At 36.0% G+C, this 17,609-nt stretch overlaps 2 protein-coding genes across 8 annotated transcripts in view; one reads left to right on the top strand and one right to left on the bottom strand.

Annotated features, from left to right (window-relative positions):
- Window positions 1–620: 620 nt before the first annotated feature.
- Window positions 621–2,868, bottom strand: LOC141432673 (uncharacterized). 3 transcript variants are annotated; one of them, XM_074094377.1, is made up of 4 exons: window positions 2,627–2,868; window positions 1,769–1,787; window positions 1,102–1,187; window positions 621–855 (listed from the first exon to the last, which is right to left on the bottom strand). In XM_074094377.1, the coding sequence occupies exons 1-4, from the start codon at window positions 2,642–2,644 to the stop codon at window positions 631–633; spliced, it is 348 nt and encodes a 115-aa protein (XP_073950478.1). In that variant the 5' UTR covers window positions 2,645–2,868; the 3' UTR covers window positions 621–630. The 3 variants fall into 3 exon arrangements, 2 of the variants coding, with proteins under 2 accessions (XP_073950478.1, XP_073950477.1); XR_012451851.1 differs by lacking the exon at window positions 1,769–1,787 and having other exon boundaries at window positions 2,627–2,827; XM_074094376.1 differs by lacking the exon at window positions 1,769–1,787 and having other exon boundaries at window positions 2,642–2,819.
- Window positions 2,869–5,004: 2,136 nt separating this feature from the next.
- LOC141432670 (synaptosomal-associated protein 25-like) overlaps window positions 5,005–17,609 on the top strand; it is a 43,533-nt gene continuing 30,928 nt past the window's right edge. For 2 of the 5 annotated variants that reach the window (XM_074094373.1, XM_074094372.1), the window contains exon 1: window positions 5,005–5,398. The gene's annotated coding sequence lies outside the window, so the exon portion shown is untranslated. The remainder of the gene's footprint in view (window positions 5,399–17,609) is intronic. The other 3 variants (XM_074094371.1, XR_012451850.1, XR_012451849.1) reach the window with 3 other exon arrangements.

Here is a 17,609-nt window from a genome sequence, read left to right as displayed (position 1 = left end):
TCCTAATACCTTAAATTTCGTGACACGGAATTGATCTCGATGAAGCTCTATAAGTAAAACGCACATGTGCGTTTCAGGAAGAAAATGTGTTTGCTCGTCGAGTATTAACTGGAATGTATACTTTGTTCAGGATAAATGCTATTGTGCTAGAGGGCTGTAATTTATTCCATCTTTATCTAACATACTTAGTTAAAAATTACTTTTTAAATATTTGTAACTACTCAAACAGTCTATTGAAAACTTGTTCTTTAAAAATTTCATAGCATATAAAAAAATCTATTAGTGTTAGCATAGCTAGCTATTTATAGGTATACTATGTACTATTTGGATGTAAGTAATGAATTTTTGTTAAATAAAATTGGTGATTCTAATAAGTAGGTAGGTTATAACCTTATAATTAAAATATTATTTAACCAAAATTAGTGTTATTTATTTCTTATTTATAAAAACTATATTTTAACTGAGTAAAACTAAGAAAAGAATCATCATAATCGGTTTACCTAAAAAAAAGTATGAGGACATTTTATTATAAATTATGTAGTTGATTTGACAACTTTCTTATTCCTTTTTAAATTGGTTAAAAATTAAATATACCAAATAAAGTTAATAAAAAGCCTCAATAAAAAAGCTCTAGGTATATTCTTCCATGCCCTTCTCATGTGGCCACACTTGCGAAAAGTTAGCGACTTGTAACGCGTACCCCGTGACACCAATATCGATGGGCAGTAAAGTATATTGCACCTTGAATATTAAAATTTGCTCAGCTTGGTCGTAATCCGTGTCCACTTTTGACAGTTTTTTTCCGAACTCAACCCGCAGATAGGTATACCGAATGTACATATCTGACCTGTTGTGCTAAAAAGGAAATGTTTATTTAAGTAAATATAATGAAACACGAAATGCAGTCACTAGAACGTGTGCAATTGGGGACATTTTTTTTATCACAGCAATAAGGCTCAAACAGACTAAGACACCTAACATGGTACACAGTGTATACACACGCAGTGTCACTGCCTGTACACCTATAATGTCACCAGCAGCAATACAGAGTTACCTCTTGTATGCACTAATAATAAACAATAAAATAAAATATTAACTTACTCGAACCGGCAGCTTGTACACAGATGTAAAAGCTGGTATCTGACCCCTGTATTTAAACGCGAGTTTCTCATTTAGCACGTGATACCCTAAAAACAAAACAGAATCAGGAACGTCAATTTGAAGGATTTCGACGTGATTTTTGGGAAAGAGATGGGCCAGAGAGTGACAATAGGCTACTTTTTATCCCAGAAAAAATGCAGTTCCCGAGGGAACAGCGCGCGATAACCGAACTCCACGCGAGCGAAGCTGCGGGCAAAAGCTAGTATTAAGTATAAATGCAAAAGTAATTCTGCCTGTTTGCTTTTTCTACAAACAAAACTAAACTATAAACTAATAACATTTTGGTTGAAGGAAAACATCTCGAGAAAAACGCACGCAAAATGCAGTTCGATGATGTATGAATGAAGTTCCCAAGCGGCACTGGCTGGGCCCACATTGGAAGTATTGGAACTACTGCCCAAACTGTCTTATTCAGACAGGAAGCCTGTGTCCAGTCGTAAAACGAAAATTAGATAAGGTGTTAATAATTAAATAACTGAAAACTTGAGTAAGTAGTTTGTTCTGAATCGAGAAGAGGATTGTTTGCACATAAGCACAGAATAAGTTATAGTAGGTAGAAGACATAAGGTACTTTAAATAAAACAGGTTGCGATTTTGAAATACTTACCTCTTTTATTCTGCCGAGCCTAAGAGTTTTACAAATGCAACATAAACATGTCTTATAATAAATAGAAGAAAATAAAAGTAATATTTCGGAAAGTGTTTTCCGTCTAATGTTATATATATAGTAGGTAACAAAAATATTCCTGTTTCCGTCAGTTTTGATTTGCTCCAAAAAAGAACGAAGCGCAACTGACAAGTAGGTAGGTACTACATATTATCGACGGTAGAAAGTAATTTTGTCGTATCTAAAAAATAGAGGTTTACACCAGAGTAAAAAAAAACAATTTGAATAATATAACTTTTCAACTAAAAGAGATTAGAGTAGAATTACTGATTTGGCAAAACATAGAAATATATTTTGAAATAGTCAGGTTATTTAAAAGGAAAAAAACCTAACTAATATTTACAAACATACATTTACAAAAAAGAGAAAACCTAACTAATTTAACCGCTTTAGGTCGTACCCGGGGCGAATGTTCCCATAGCACTGGCAGCGTTGCCTCGTTGTATTGCTATGGAAATGTGCTGCACAGGAACGACCCAGAGCGGGGCTCGGCTCCGCGTCATGTAGCCGGCGGCCTAGCTCCCTCAACAGCGCCTTTGCCTCTTCGCTCCAAGGACCAGCAGTTTCGACGGCAAATGGAATGAACTCGTAGTCTGGCGTTAGTGCGGCATATTTGGTATGTTTTAATTTCACCTTATTTAAAGGATATAATACATTAAATTCACTTTAAAAAAAGTTAGGGTGTCTGAAGTTTCCGGTTTAAAAATTAACACCTTGTAGATAACCGAAGATGATGATAGGCCAATCGCAAACAAGAAGACTGTAGATGTAACACATAATTTATCCCTAGATACCTACTATTTTATTTCTCACCATATTCAAAAAATCCTGTAGATGTCACTATCGCTACACAAGTTACTAATATAGCGACATTCTGGCCCAGCAAATATCCCATAGTTAGATCGATAGAGCCTATACTATACACACACTCATCTGTGGATAGATCATTCAGGTAGTCTCCGTGCAAATAAACAATTGCTTCCTTATCATGTGTTGACAATTGATTCGATACAATTATTAAAAGCAATAACTCAAGACGCTGATTAAATCTTTTTACATTCTGACATTATAAGTCGGTGAAGATTGTGTGTTCTCATACGACGCAAGGCCGCGGCCATATGAAATCGCTCGACGCTCGTTTCCAGTGTCAAATCTGGTCACGTGACATATAGCAATAAAGCTGAAAATGTTAAGCTTTATCGCTGGAAAAAACAAAAAAAAACCTCTTCAATTTCGGCAAAAACCCTTTTTTTTCAATCACTCAATTTCTTTTATTTGTACCACTGCCACGACTGCTACTAAATGAGATTAAGAAATCAGCTTCCAAGGCTAAGATCAATCCTGCAAGAAGCCATCTTGTCGCTGCTGCTCGACGCGGTGACTTGACGCTACTTTTTTTGAGTCGCTGGAAATTAAAAATTACCTTCAAAATGGTTTTTTTTTTAATGTATATAAACTAATTTCGGTCAATGTTTGTAACTAATCAGTAAGTATTTTAAAAAGCAAAATGTAAATAAATAAATGTAAGTTTACACCACACACACACAACAATAACACATCAAAACAAAACAAAAATGAAAAAAAATATACACTCAACAATCAATATCAGTTACATTTAGGAGTTGGGTAATGTTACTGCCGTTTTGTACGAAAAGGCTACTTTTTCGGCTTTACTTCAAAATCAAAATATTCAAGTTTCTATGAAAAGTACCGCGGATGCAGTTGCCAATTAGTGCCATCTTATGTTGAGTAGCAAAACTACAAGGACGGAGGAAGTTAGGCGTTGTGAAGTTGATAAAACACAGTTAATAGATGGCAGTGCAACTTATCAACTGAGACGTTTTGAAATTCAAAAACTATAGAATAATCGCTCTACTCTACATAGTTTCTGTAATTAAATTTCTAGCATAAGTAATATTTTTACTATCTATATCTTTTTATTATAAAAATGAATCCCTATTTCCCTTGGTCACAGCATCACGCGTGAACGGCTGGACCGATTTCGCTAATTCTTTTTTTGTTGTTTGCTATTGTCAGGAGAAGGTTCTTATAAAAGAACATTTAGAAAATTAAAAAAAACTACAGCGGGGGGGGGGGCGAAGCCGCGGGCACGCTAGTTAAGTAATACCATTTTTCATCACACATGCTCGTCAATGACGTTATTCCATGCCTGTATACTAAAAGACAATGACCTCAATTGTTCCCGCGGGAATTATGGATTTACGTAAGTATAGTTTTCCTCCCCAACGGAGTTATGACTTTAGTTTTAAAAAGTTAGTTGTTACGTCATTTCCTCAGAGGAAGTATATAGGTTTCAAGACTTAAAAGTCAGCCAACGTTTTATTTACATCTTTAAAACTTAGATATAACCTAATTTTACACCAAAAAAATTTGCCACGCTTCATTAAACTTCGTTATTTTTATATTTTTAATTTATATATCAAATAGTTTTGCTATAATTTTAGTAAATATTTATTTAGCATGTTGGAATAATCTGGCCGTAAGACCTTTCGAATTCTGAACTTAACACGGATCTTAGTATTATCTATGGTAGACGACTCGAAAAAAGTGACGGCTACGAAACTTGAAGTTTGTGTCGTGCAGTCCCTCTCGCTCTCGTATTAAATAGTATAAACGTCAGAGGGACCGCATGACACGAACTTCGAGTTTTGAGTATCGTAGTAGCCCTGCAGGAGCTACCACGGAATTCGAAAATCGAAGTTCATATCGTTTTGCTGACGATAATATTATTTAATACAAGAGGGACGGTACGATACGAACTTCGATTTTCGAATTTTGTAGTTGCCCCCTGTATTGGCGGGTAGCCATATTTTATTCAGTTGTTTTCTTAGCGTCTTGCTTTTGCTGAGCTGTGAAGGGTTTGGACACAAAATAATTTAATGTTTTGCATTTTTTCCTCGCAATGTGATGAAAATAATTGTGTGTATCACGGGCCGTAAGGGGATTACAAATTCGGGCCATTAAAAGCCCTCCGCCTCCGGCGTCGGGCTTCTAATAGACTCTCGTTAGTAATCCCCTTCTTACGCTCTACAATGCACAATGTACTATTTATTTTTAATAATAAAATAATACCTATATTTGTTTATTTTGTCTGGCAACCCTATCAACCAAGATGTCACTTTTTGACAGATGCGACAGCTAACAGCAACTTATTTACATTTACCGCGCACGCACAAATTGCTATTATTTATCACAAGGAACTCGCCCTGGAAATTGTTATTGTTGTTATGTGTATTTTTTATAATATTATCTCTTGCCCCGAAATATAGTCGATGCGCTTTACTCACATTCACTTTTGATTCCACGCGCATGACAGTCATAACAAAGGTCAATGCGCAGATTCGAAAAACATTGCGCATCGCATTTCGTCTTCTTCGCTAACCCTACAGAGTTGAGTCGGGTGTCGATTGGCATCCACCAGCGTTCGCGAGCGGAGCGGCTACCAGCTCGTTCCGAGAGGGCACAAGCTTGTGCTGTTTTTGGTGCCTAGTGGGTGTACTAAGTGTCAACAACCCCTTTTTGTTGTGCCGTGTTAGAATAAACCAACAAGTAAGTAGATTTATTTTTAACTTTCCCATTTTTACGTAAAACTTGCCATTAACAGTAGTCGATGAAGTCGGTATTTGCATTAAGATAATATTACCTACTGTTCTTTAAAACAATACTTTTAATGAAAAAAGGATACTATTCTACCGTCTGTAACATGATGACATCATGGGCGAATATTTTCGACGTGGATCATTGGCCTATACCTTTTAGTTTTAATAATACTAATGATTAAAGATATGTCAGGAAGTAGTACTAGATTTGTTTTTTCCATCATCACTGCTTTGTGTGATGAAGGATGTTGACTGTCTGTCATCTCATAGAGTTCTTGCTAATTGTTATTTAACAATTTCAAGCATTAGAAAAGAACAGTTATGTAGGTTGAGTCATCGCATCAATATGCATAGTGTGCATGGATAATCAAATTATTGGGCAGTTACAGAACCTAGACATTTTTAGATGTGCAATAATATATAAATATACATAAGGTGCTTCAGTAATATACCTACTTTAATCGAAACTATGCTGTATGCAATTTGTGAAATTTGAAAATACTAATTTGGGTATCCTTGGTAATAAAATTATATTCCACTTATACCGTCAGTCAAATTATCATAAAGTATTGGACACATTTTTTCTTTTGTCAATCTAACAAAAACTGACAAATATCAAGTGCATCGAAGTTCGGGAGTGAGAGGTCCGTTACATCACTCCTTAGCAAAAATTGACATAGGTATTTTTAGTTAGGAATCTAGCCTATTATAATATAACTTATTATAATAATTATAATATTATTATAATTATAACAGTAAGTATAGTTGGGGTAAGAAAAGGTTTGTCACTTTTGGACCTTAACATAATTGAAATAGAGTTGAAAAGTGACAAACCTTTTCTTACCCCGACTATACCTCTTGCTTTTAAAACTAATGATCACCTTTTGCTTCTGTTCACCCTTCAGATTTACTTAATATGCTGTGTAAAATATTGTGTAAAGCAGAGACTCAAACTTATCTTGTGTAACACCCACTTTGAAAATCAGTTATTTTGTAGCACCCTTTTTTTCAGCTTAAAAACGTCAATAACATATAAGTCTCGTCTAAGGCACAAAGGTGAAGATTTTTTCTGGGCCTGGGCTGGTTTCATACACCGTGATTTCTGTTCAAAGTAAAAAAAAAGCAGTTTCAAAAATGAGAACTTTTATTAAATAATTTCCAAAATACAAAACTGAAAATTCTTGGCTCATCTGTAGAACAATATAATATGGTAATAAAAATTAGGATGTACGAGGTTAAAAGTATTTTTTAATTGTTTATACTTTTCTCCTAATGGTGCTTAGGGATCTCCTTTAAAAATAATTATGGCATGGTAAATGTTATTGTGGTATTAAGTCTGTGAGAAATAACATTGTTGCTTTATGTGTGTTATTCAGGAGAATGTTTGAAATTAATGTTATGTCATGTAGTTTTATCTTATCCTATCCATATCAGATGCACTATCAGCATACGTATACATTAGTTGAGTTTCAGCCTTTCAATGAGTAATTTGTATTTCACTAAATAGATAAAGAAATCACTCATAAGGGGTAATACATTTTGCGATTATCTCAAAGTTACATTAAATACTAAATATGCAAGAAATTGTACCACTGTAAGTACAATTTTTTTTTGTAACTAATGAAGTTCTAAAAAACTATAGGATTGGCACAATTTAATTCATTCTTGCAACTACCTTCATTACTTTATTTGTGATATGCTTGCTCTTCTCTTGCTTGCTTCTGCATTGCTTTTTCGGTTGGTTGGTCGGATTCTCCAGTGCTCCAGTAGTCCAGTACCACTACCATGAGTTTACAGTGACCGTACTCGATAGCGACGGCGTAAATTATTTGTATGGAGAATTGTACAGCGCCTCTACAAATAATTTACGCTGTCGCTATCGAGTGCGTTCACTGTACTCATGGTAGTGGTACAGTTGGTAGGACCCTGTGGCGCGTAAAGCGCCGCAGGAGTTAACGGGTCTAATCCTACCTTAATTTCAACGTAATACTAACGCACGCAACTCTGTAACGCAATGACAATTTTATTTGTATTGCTCTGCTTACGCAAATATGGATTAATTATTTTTCTGTTGTATTTTTTCCTACTTTACACCTTAATGGAAAATCTGCGCATGAAAAGACTCATTAACACGTAACTTCCTTAAACAGATGAAGGTTACAAAAAATGCAAGATGAATCATGTTGAATGACGCCAAAATGAGATGTCGGCAAACAACAAAAAGCTAAACACGCAATTAGAAGCAGACTAGATGCCTAGTAGTAGTAAATAGTTTTTTTTTTTATATATTTAACGTCTAGTACTTCACCTGTCTACCACTAACTCCACTCATCTCATTTTTGTACAGTGCTCAAAATGATCTAAAGTTTAGATTCTGAACACTTATAAATTTGCCAGTTGAGTCGTGTTGTTTTGAGCACCGTAACCGCTCATCCACTTCTGCTGCTGACTGGACGACACGAAACGATATTTTTGATCGCGCTCCTGTAGGCCTACTTCGAAATTTGAAAATCGAAGTTCGTGTCGTACGGTCCCTTTCACTCTCGTATTAATACTATAAGCGTCAGAGAGACGGAACGACACAAACTTCGATTTTCGAATTTCGTAGTAGCCCTGCTGGCCCTACAAAACTCGAACTTCCTATGTTGCCATCCCGCTGACGCTTAAGGGATGGTGCGATACGACCTTCGATTTCCCGAGTTTCTTAGTAGGTAGCCCCTCTGTTTACTATTTGTTGCAAAAACATTTTGGTACTTTACTATAGTACTAATTAAGACAACTATGACATAGTCAATAAATCAATAATCTATGATTGGTGCCATTTAGGGCCACTTAGCTTAAAAAGTTCGGCTTTCCAAAAAGTACCTATGTCCCAGGATTAAATTAATAAATTCCATGACCACCCATGATTTGACGCCTTTGAGTATTTATCGAGAAATGTTGCGTGCAAAGTGCACTACATAAATACTTAGTTATTAATTAATTACTCATAAAGAGTCACATTCCAAATTCAAAAGCTGGATTAATCCAGCCAGACTGATGATGGGTGACCCCGGCCAAACTAGCAGTCAAATCACAGGTCAAAATACCTAACAAAGCCCGTCCCTAAATGGGGGCGTGGCGGATGGGGCCATTCCGTCTGACATAATTAAGTGACTCGGATACTGCTTAGTCAGTGGGTACCACAAAACAGGCTATGGCGTAGAGCGTGGGTTATCTGAGGAATGACGTCACACAAGGCCGTGGCGATATGTGACTGACTCGTCAATCTCATGTATGATCTAGGCTAAGTATGTCAGCTAAACTCAACCTTTTTTTGTAATCCTTATCAGCGTTAAAAGTGAAAATGTTTGAAAATTTCCATTTTTATCCGATTTTCCAATTTTTATCCGAAGTTTGGTGGGCCGCAAGTTGAATATAACTGCTCTATGGGTGAAGACCAAAACGTTGCAGACCGTTAAAGTTGCGTTAGCAGATAGTTATAACTTCCATTAACTTTTTCCATTGTGACACGAAAATTAATCATACATTTGTATGGATTTGTATTAATCGATCATTTTCGTGTCACAATGGAAAAAGTTAATGGAAATTATAACTACCTGCTAACGCAGCTTTAACGGTGTGTAACTTTTTGGTCTTCACCCCTAAGCTTTGTCAAAGTCGTTAAAACTCCATCCTACGCATCTAATGTTTTAAACTTTCGTGATTTTCACTAATATTTACTATTCGATCAATTGGACTTTCATAGTCAGTTCGCAGTAATTTTAAAGGTCAAATTGTACCTTATATTCACAAACATACAGTACGATTACTTGGAGTTAACACTTGACAGATGGGCGTGCCTTCAGTTAATTTTCAACTTTGACGTCATACAAATAAAATAGTTTTTACATAATCTGTAAACGTGGGTAGCGGTCTACTTAAAATGGCTTTATTTGTTTCGCAAAGTTGAAAATTGACTGTAGGCACGCCCATCTGTCAAGTGTTAACTAGAATTAACCTGTCCTCTCCCAGAGGCACAAATTTGTGCCCAAATTCCTTTGATCCTGTTATCCTGGGAGATGACAGATTAATCAAACTGTAACGAGTGACATTGATGTGATGTCCTGATGTTAATAAGAACAACATCAATCAAACAATCTCACTTTTATGACCTTCTTTTGTCAAATAAGTATACATGTATGAATCAAAAACACCTAGATTGCGAAATTTAAAAAAGTTAATAATATTACCTAAATCATAAATTAAGCACTTTTTACACTGTTTTACCGCGCATTTTTTTTAATTCTTCACTATCTTTTTAACAGTTAAAGTTATAGTGTCAGAAAAAATAACTTCATGGAGCCTGTTCAATGGTCCCTTAAAGGTAACGGTAATCAAAAATAATACGATATATAGTAATTGTATATATGTATACTGAAAGGCACTCGAGCGCGAGTTGATACATGGCAATAATTAACAACATCAATTAACGAACAGTCACCCGTAACTCCTAACGATATGCCCAAAATAGTTGGTAAAATGTACTGGTACTGGCATTAGTTCAAGTTAAAGTCAAAATATCGGTATTCGGAATTGGTTTACAGAACGCACCTGTGAATATCAAAGCCTTTGCCTTTGATTTAAAAAAAGTATACCTTGAGGACGCTCCGAAAGAAAATTCCGATTCCGAGCAAATTTTCGACATCAACAAAATTTCCTTGTCAAAGCTTCTTTTATGGACCCATGGGATTAATGTATGTCTTGTCGAGGGTCGGATCGGATGCCACCAATGTAGATTTTGACCCTCATTTGATTCGACGCCTATTGGCGTTCAGTTCAATCGCTTTCTTCTGCATTTTGAATATCAATCAACCTTATTTCATCCAATTTCCTTAACGCCACTTTGCGTTTTATGAATGTTAAGTTAAAGTTAATTCTGCATTTTGAATGAAAGTTAACTCAATGTCAGGCTGTTTACACCGGTTACCACAACTTGGTCAGGTAAGAAAGATTTTTTTTCTCTCCTTTTAGCTGAATAGAAGCCCTGAATGGATTTATGGTAAGTAATCCATTCAAATTTTTTTTTGTCAATTTATATGGCTTTGGGTTAAGATGCTTATAAAATGAAACGAAATAATTTATTTCAGGAAGCTTTTCTCATGCTGTTAAAATTTTAGGACTGTACCTCCTACTGTTGGCTGTGAAACCTGTGTGACAGACGACAGACCGATAGACGGACACATTAATGATAGCAATAGGGCTCCGTTTGGACCCTTGGGTACAGAACCCTAAAAAACGGTATTATTCCTTTTGAATTCACCATTTTTACTATCAATGTGTTAAGTTAACACGACTTGTAACAAAGTGCCAGTAACACCAGATGCATTACTATTAACGCACTAATCACATGTATTCAGCATTTATTTCTGCCAAATGTTATACGATGAGGGTGGAAAGAGATGTTGAATGCGATTGTGAGAGCCCGAGTATTCGTTCATTCATTCAAATTTAAGTGGGTACCTATCGCGAAACGAAAACAACACTTAATGTAATCGATTCTATTCTATTTCTACTTCCGGAATTGGCAACTAGAATTTATGGCCGAGCGCTTAACATTACCGTTATCATAAAAAAGGTAGAAAAGCCTGTACCCTCGCAGTAGGCACTTAATAAGATGATCCTGTTGAATGAATTTTCGTGTGATTCATTCAGCTTTGTACCGTGAATAAGCAAAGGGTACTATATTCTTGAAGCTTTCTCGGAGATGTAGTTAATTAATCTCTCATTATTCACAGTGTAGTGGCACTCAGTTTCTGAACGAGTAATACTCGTAAAAGGCTTCAGGGTTATTTTCGTTTAGTTCAGGTAATTGGCCGGTAGGTACTGTACTTTATTTAATGTCATTATGTTTATCATTAACCTCGTGAGTCTCCGTGTATTTAATAAAGAACAAAGTAACACTAAAAGTAACGGCGAAATGTACCTAACACTCATAGAAAGTGTTTTGTGTTTTTTTTTGTCTCTAGACAGTTTTGAACATTTCGATATAGGCATATTACGTACTACCGAATTAAAACATCAAATTTGTCTAGGGATAATGACAATCCCAAGACTTTTTTGATGTGTTTACTTGATAAAGCACAAATTGTTCATTTAAATAAGGAGTACCTGGGCGACCGAGCTTTGCTCGGGCTAAAACTCGTTACTAAGCGTTTTCCCAGAGATATTATCGATGTATCATCCCCGAAAACCTCTACATACCTCACCGAAATCGTTGGAGCCGTTTCCGAGATTCTAAATTAATATATATGTATTTAATGTTGATTATACCTAATGTTGAAATAACATCAAAAATAACAAAGCTACCTACCTACTACATCTGTGAAAAAAGTCTTTACTCGGGGGGGTTAAAATTAAGAAAATAATTTTGCTACACGTTTATTCCACAGTATTATTTTTGCGTCGCGATCTCAGCTCCCATTCGTTTTATTTCTCCTTCATTTAATTTTTCGATAACATCTTCTCTTATTTTTTACCTACCTAACATTTCTCTTGTCGGATTTTGTTTGGTATTTTATTTTACTTCTGAAATTCATTGATTGTCATTTAGTTATTACCAGGGTTCATAAAATGCGAGCAAACTTCATTGACTTGTCACGGTTGACGGTTGACGGTTGACGGGGTTGTCATAATTGTCCTACAAATTTCAATCGATTTGCTTGCATTTACGATCCCTGCTTATTACGATACGAATCTTACATAAATAATACAGTCATATCATAGAGATAGGTTATTTTTTATTTAGCCATTATCTATGTCTCACTGATCGACAAAGGCCTCTCCCTCCCATTTCCAACTTCCCCTGTTGGCAGCTAAGTTTTGCCAGTAGTTTCTGAATGCGTCCAAGTCGTCCCGTCACCTCCGTCTCGGTCTGCCGCGCCGCTGTTGACCATCTTGGGGCGCCCACTGGGTAGTAACCTAAGCTGTGCCCATCTCTCCGGGTGCATGTGGCAGACATGACATGGCCAGCGCAGTGTGGTGTTCCGGATCCGATCTGTCCTTTTAACACCCAAAATGATGCGCTCTATAGCCCTTTGGCTGACCTTCAACTTGGACTACTGAATCTCGGTTAATATTTGGGCACCGTAGGTTAATATGGGCAGTATAGGTACACGAGTCGACAAGTTTCCGCTTAAAGAAGGTTGCCCTTCTATAGCTTCTTCATGGACCAGAAGCTCTTCCAGGCATTGGCGATGCGTCTTTCCACTTCTTTATCCAGCCCATTCATTGCTGAGAAGAGACAGATTTATTTGTTCTCGTCAAGGTTTAACAATGTCTTGAAATTTAGATTTCTAATTACATAAAGTACTTAACTCAATCCGAGCTTTCAAATGTCGCAAAATACAATCAATATACCTAACCTACCCGTACCAGTACAGAAATCGTATTTAACAAACCTTCTGGTTAATAATGATCCGTATCTGAAAATGTGTTTTCTCGCATGAATTTTCGTCCGTCCTTTTTATACTTAGTTACATTTGAATGTGAGGAGAGAACCCGCCCACGTAGAGATGTAGTTAGGCACGTATTACTTTTTAGATAATACGCGGTATACGTTAAAGCATTATCTTAACGCTTTTCCAGGCCCCGCTAATTTAAATAGGCTACTACAAAACAAATCATAGTTTTATATCGTTTAGCTGTGACAGTGACGGATTAATTTAATATAATAACGAGTAATATTTTTAACCACTTGAATTTGTACCATATTGTAAATTCAGCAAGTTAAATACATATTTGTGTTCGTTTATGAGGTCGTTATATGCATGTAATATGCCTAGAAAAGGGTTAAAAAAAATAAAGTTGCTAGTAGTAACTTGCTACTTTAGGTGCTTGCTACCTTAGGTAGCCAGGTATGCTAATTGCATTGCACTGCCTGCTAAAATCTGTTCCTTACTTCTTTCTATTGTAAAGATTCCCTAAGAGAGATCGCTCTGAAGCAATAACGCCGCCTATTGCTTACCTTTAAAATTTTTCATGTACCTACCTGTTTTCTATACTGCTTGCTATATTGTGGTGTACAATATAGTCCTTATGTTGTAGGTATTGTATTACAATACAACTTAGAAATTGTCGTGTTATATCTGTATTTAAACTTTTTTCTCCTCTTTAATGAACATTATGACCAATTTATTCGTCATCACAGCCTTCCCGACGCAAAGGGATTCGTATGTGCGACCATTTTCTTTTACGACAAAGGCTGTGTGAATATTTGCGTACCTAGGTTGTATACTTAGTTCAGCCTTCTCTTACTGTTGTAAATCTTAATTTTGAAGAATATAAATGTAATATGTAAGCCAAATAGGATTTTTAATAGAAAATTTACTTAATGTTAGAATTCGAACAATTTATCATCTGATGTCGAATCAGATTGAATAGGCAGTGGTACTGAAAAAAAAGTTTAGGTTATTACTTCAAAATATGACACTTTTAGGGCCGGTTTCACCACTTGTCGACTAATTTTAAGTGTCAGATAAAAGTAATGCCGTCTTTGTTTATTCGGACAAAACAAACAGAGACGGCATCACTGATATCCGTCACTTAAAGTTAGTCGACAAGTGGTGAAACAGGCCCTTAGTGTAATTTATATGTGCATTATCAATTATAAATACCTATTAAGTACATAATTTATTCAATCAGGCGTTACTTTGTATGGACCCATATAGGTATCCATGAAGCAAAACTAGTTAAAACTTATTTTAAGCCATGGAAACCTTTTGCGTTATGATATTTATGTACAGTCACCAGCATTAATATCTGCCACAGCGGAGCGTGCAAAAATTTCTGACACGTCCTTCCGGCCCTAGAAATAGAGTCGTATCAGATAGTTATGCACGCTTGTTGTGTCAGATATTGATGCTGGTGACTGTACACGAACTGGCTGACCTACCTACTTAATTATGCACTTATTTAATTAAAATCATACATTATCCCTGGCCTTTGTTTGTATATCCCACTGCTGGGCACAAGCGTCCTCTCAGATCAAGAAGGGTTGGGCTATAGTTCCCACGCGAGACTGTGTGAATTAGGACCTTCATCGTACACTACCTGTATCGCAGGTTTATTAAATTCTGCCTACGTTTGTACACAATGTTTTCCTTGTTGTATAATTTCGGACTTATATTCTAAAAAACTTAGATGTGCAAGTCCGGGTTCGAGCCCACGACCCTCTGCTTGAAAGGCCACATGTCAAACCATTAGTTAAGGTACTTATCACAAAAAATATAAAAATAAAATTGTTTTTTTCTACCATAGTTTTTTTTTGTTATAGATCTGTATTTATTATAAAGGTCATGATATTCATTTACACTGATGTTTTATTGTTAGTTCTCTGCTTACCAAGTATTTATATGTACAGTCGCCATCAGATATTTCGGAGCGGCGAAGGTGGTCAAAAATATCGACACATGCACTCTATTTATTATTAAGGTATTAGAATTCATGTTTCGATATTTTTGACCACCTTGGCCGCTCCGAAATATCTGATGGCGACTGTACATAACGTAACAGCATCACGGTACAATACCGCTCAGTTGTATCCGAAAAAACTTGGACAAGTTAAAAGTTTCATCAAGTGGAGGCTGGTGGCGGGTGGGGCTGTCATTGAGGTGGGGGGAGGACTTGCGCGCGTCTATCGATTTCCCACACGAGCCCCGGTTTCGACGTCCTACGTTGTCAGGGGCAAATCCCTCGCCGACGTTAAGATTACGGCTTACCGCGGTTTTTCGGGACACCAAAAACCTAATTGGCCGTATTGACACTCCCTTCTGTTAACTTGTTGGATGTTGTTGGATCCAGTACCCAAAAAGATATTTAATCACACACACGCACGACCTATCCTTATCGCCGTATGAAACAAAAGCAAACTAGGCTACAGAAGTCGTGTTACTAGATTTATTGACTTGCATGCGTTCCATTCATCATAAAGCGATTCGGTAAAGTTTGACATTGAGCCAGCTTAAAGCATTTCCCTTTCCGGTTTTATTCCGGAAAAACGTTTACTCTGGAATCGTGATTTCTAGGGTAGGGAAGAAACTATTTGTAAGAAACGCTTTAGAGGGTCGCTTACGAAAATTCGTTTAGATAAGCAGGACTATTCGTCCGTGGCCGGTGGCATGCCGAGGTCATCTACCTCTTTCAATGTGGCCTTATAGGAATTAATCTAACTCAAGATAGGACTGCAAATTTTGGCCCGAGATCAATGTTGTTGCTATAAAATAAATAACGTGACCACTGGAGCAGGATACTTAAAATTTAACAGACATTTTCTATGAGGAGGGTCCATATTGACTCGCATAAAATCATTAGTACTTATTATATTTTGTTCTTGTTAATAATATCCTTATTAGGAAATACTTAAATTTATATATTGTTTTTCAAAACAGTTTCTTACATAACAGACAGTTTTTACAAATATTTCTAATAATTTCTTTAATAAGAACATAATAAATTCATAATGAATAACCACTCAAGTAAAACGTTTTGAAGTCGTAAATACAGTAGTGTTTTCTTACTTAACGATTTGTCTCATGGGACTACATAAATATAGGAAAAGATCGACGAAGCTCCGCTTCTCGCTACTCCTTTTCCTCTTCTGTATGTCGAATTGACTTAAATACCATACCAACTACTAATAATATGAAAATAGTAAGTAGAATAAAAATGTATATGATTATTTTAATGCTTATTGTACATTTATACTCAATAATATGATTATTGTCATTATGAATTTGAGCAGTGCAGATAAACAAACATGTTATAAAAAAAATGATAATATTATTAATAACTAGCTGTTGCCCGCGGCTTCGCTCCGTTGATTTTTCTATATTACCTTCCATAAAAACCTTCTTCTGACAATAACGAACACAACAAAAAAAGAATTAGCGAAATCATTTCAGCCGTTCCCGAGTTTTGCACTTAGCAACACATTTTACGATTCATTTTTATTTATAGAGATATTAAAAAAGATGCATTTATGATTATGTATAATTGATCAGTTATTGACTTTAATAAGAGTTTCAATGTTACGGAATTACGATCGCTAGAACAAATACTAGTTCTGAATAACGATAATTATGATGTAAAAATGTATGAGAAACGTTTTCCGACTTCCATTAATAGGGCTTTAAAAAGTCATATCAGAAAATGCGCATTCCTTTGAAGATTGTAGAAGGTGCATCAAAAAGGAATTTTGCGAACTTCTCACGGAACAAAAGGCTAGCCAATTTTTTAACCCTCCACGGAAACGGAGCCGCGAAGTAAAGTGAAAATAGTATCTTATCATTAATTATTGGAAAACACCCTACTCGTAGTTAATTGTTAGCTTGATGAAAGCTTGTAAAAGAAATGTATTCCTAGTCAATGTAGTTTTCCACAGCTGCTGCTATACTTATTTCCCTGTGATTAAAGTCACATTATCATTAATATCTTTACTCGTAGCGATCCTTTGTTTCTCGCATGAAAGAAAACTTGATGTTACAAATAAACCACGAAACCTGTAGCGCTTGAACACTCCAGACCATTATCAAACACTCGAGACTTCAGACACCCAGAAGATGCTCTCGACTCGAGAACAGCCGCCGCTTTTGCTCTACACTTTTCAGTTAGTCGAGGCAACTTTTGTAATAAAGAATTTAAATCCGAGAGTGATTGCGATCCAGACAAAGGCAGCTTAAATTTTGCAAACGCCGCAATAGAATAAACCTCGGACTGGGTATCATTATTCATTAATATTCAAAGGTCGGCCCGCTACTTGCACGCCATCGCATGCTCACGTTTAAAGCCTTGTTTTGGTATTCCAATTGTTATGTTTCATGTATTTTCCCTTTCTAAATAACTACCAGTCAAGGTAATATTATTTCATTCATAACAACATTTTTATTTGTACATGAGTTTAGTGAGATTACCTTACTTTTTAGGGGCTATAAAATACGAGAGGTGTATGGGCTAAAGGTAATCGGGCGGCGCAACCTTAGGTTAAAAGGAATACCTTTTTCCAGCCTTTGTGTATTTTTGCGTGCCACGTATTAAATAAAATGTAATAATATTTGCTATCGTTACTTACTTATTTCTTATGTAAAAAAACATCCATATACTTATATTATACTTACAGTAGGTAT

This window comes from Choristoneura fumiferana, chromosome 11 (assembly GCF_025370935.1).
Source record: "Choristoneura fumiferana chromosome 11, NRCan_CFum_1, whole genome shotgun sequence".
Lineage (NCBI taxonomy): Eukaryota > Metazoa > Arthropoda > Insecta > Lepidoptera > Tortricidae > Choristoneura > Choristoneura fumiferana.
This window is presented reverse-complemented; position numbering and strand designations above follow the sequence as displayed.

Excerpts from the sequence above, each read along its gene's own strand:
- LOC141432673 (XM_074094376.1), bottom strand. The coding sequence starts at position 2,723 with ATGGGATATTTGCTGGGCCAGAATGTCGCTATATTAGTAACTTGTGTA. Across the intron at positions 1,188-2,641 it reads TACAGGATTTTTTGAATATG|GGTATCACGTGCTAAATGAG; the intron begins GTGAGAAATAAA and ends TTTTGTTTTTAG. Across the intron at positions 856-1,101 it reads TGTACAAGCTGCCGGTTCGA|CACAACAGGTCAGATATGTA; the intron begins GTAAGTTAATAT and ends TTTCCTTTTTAG.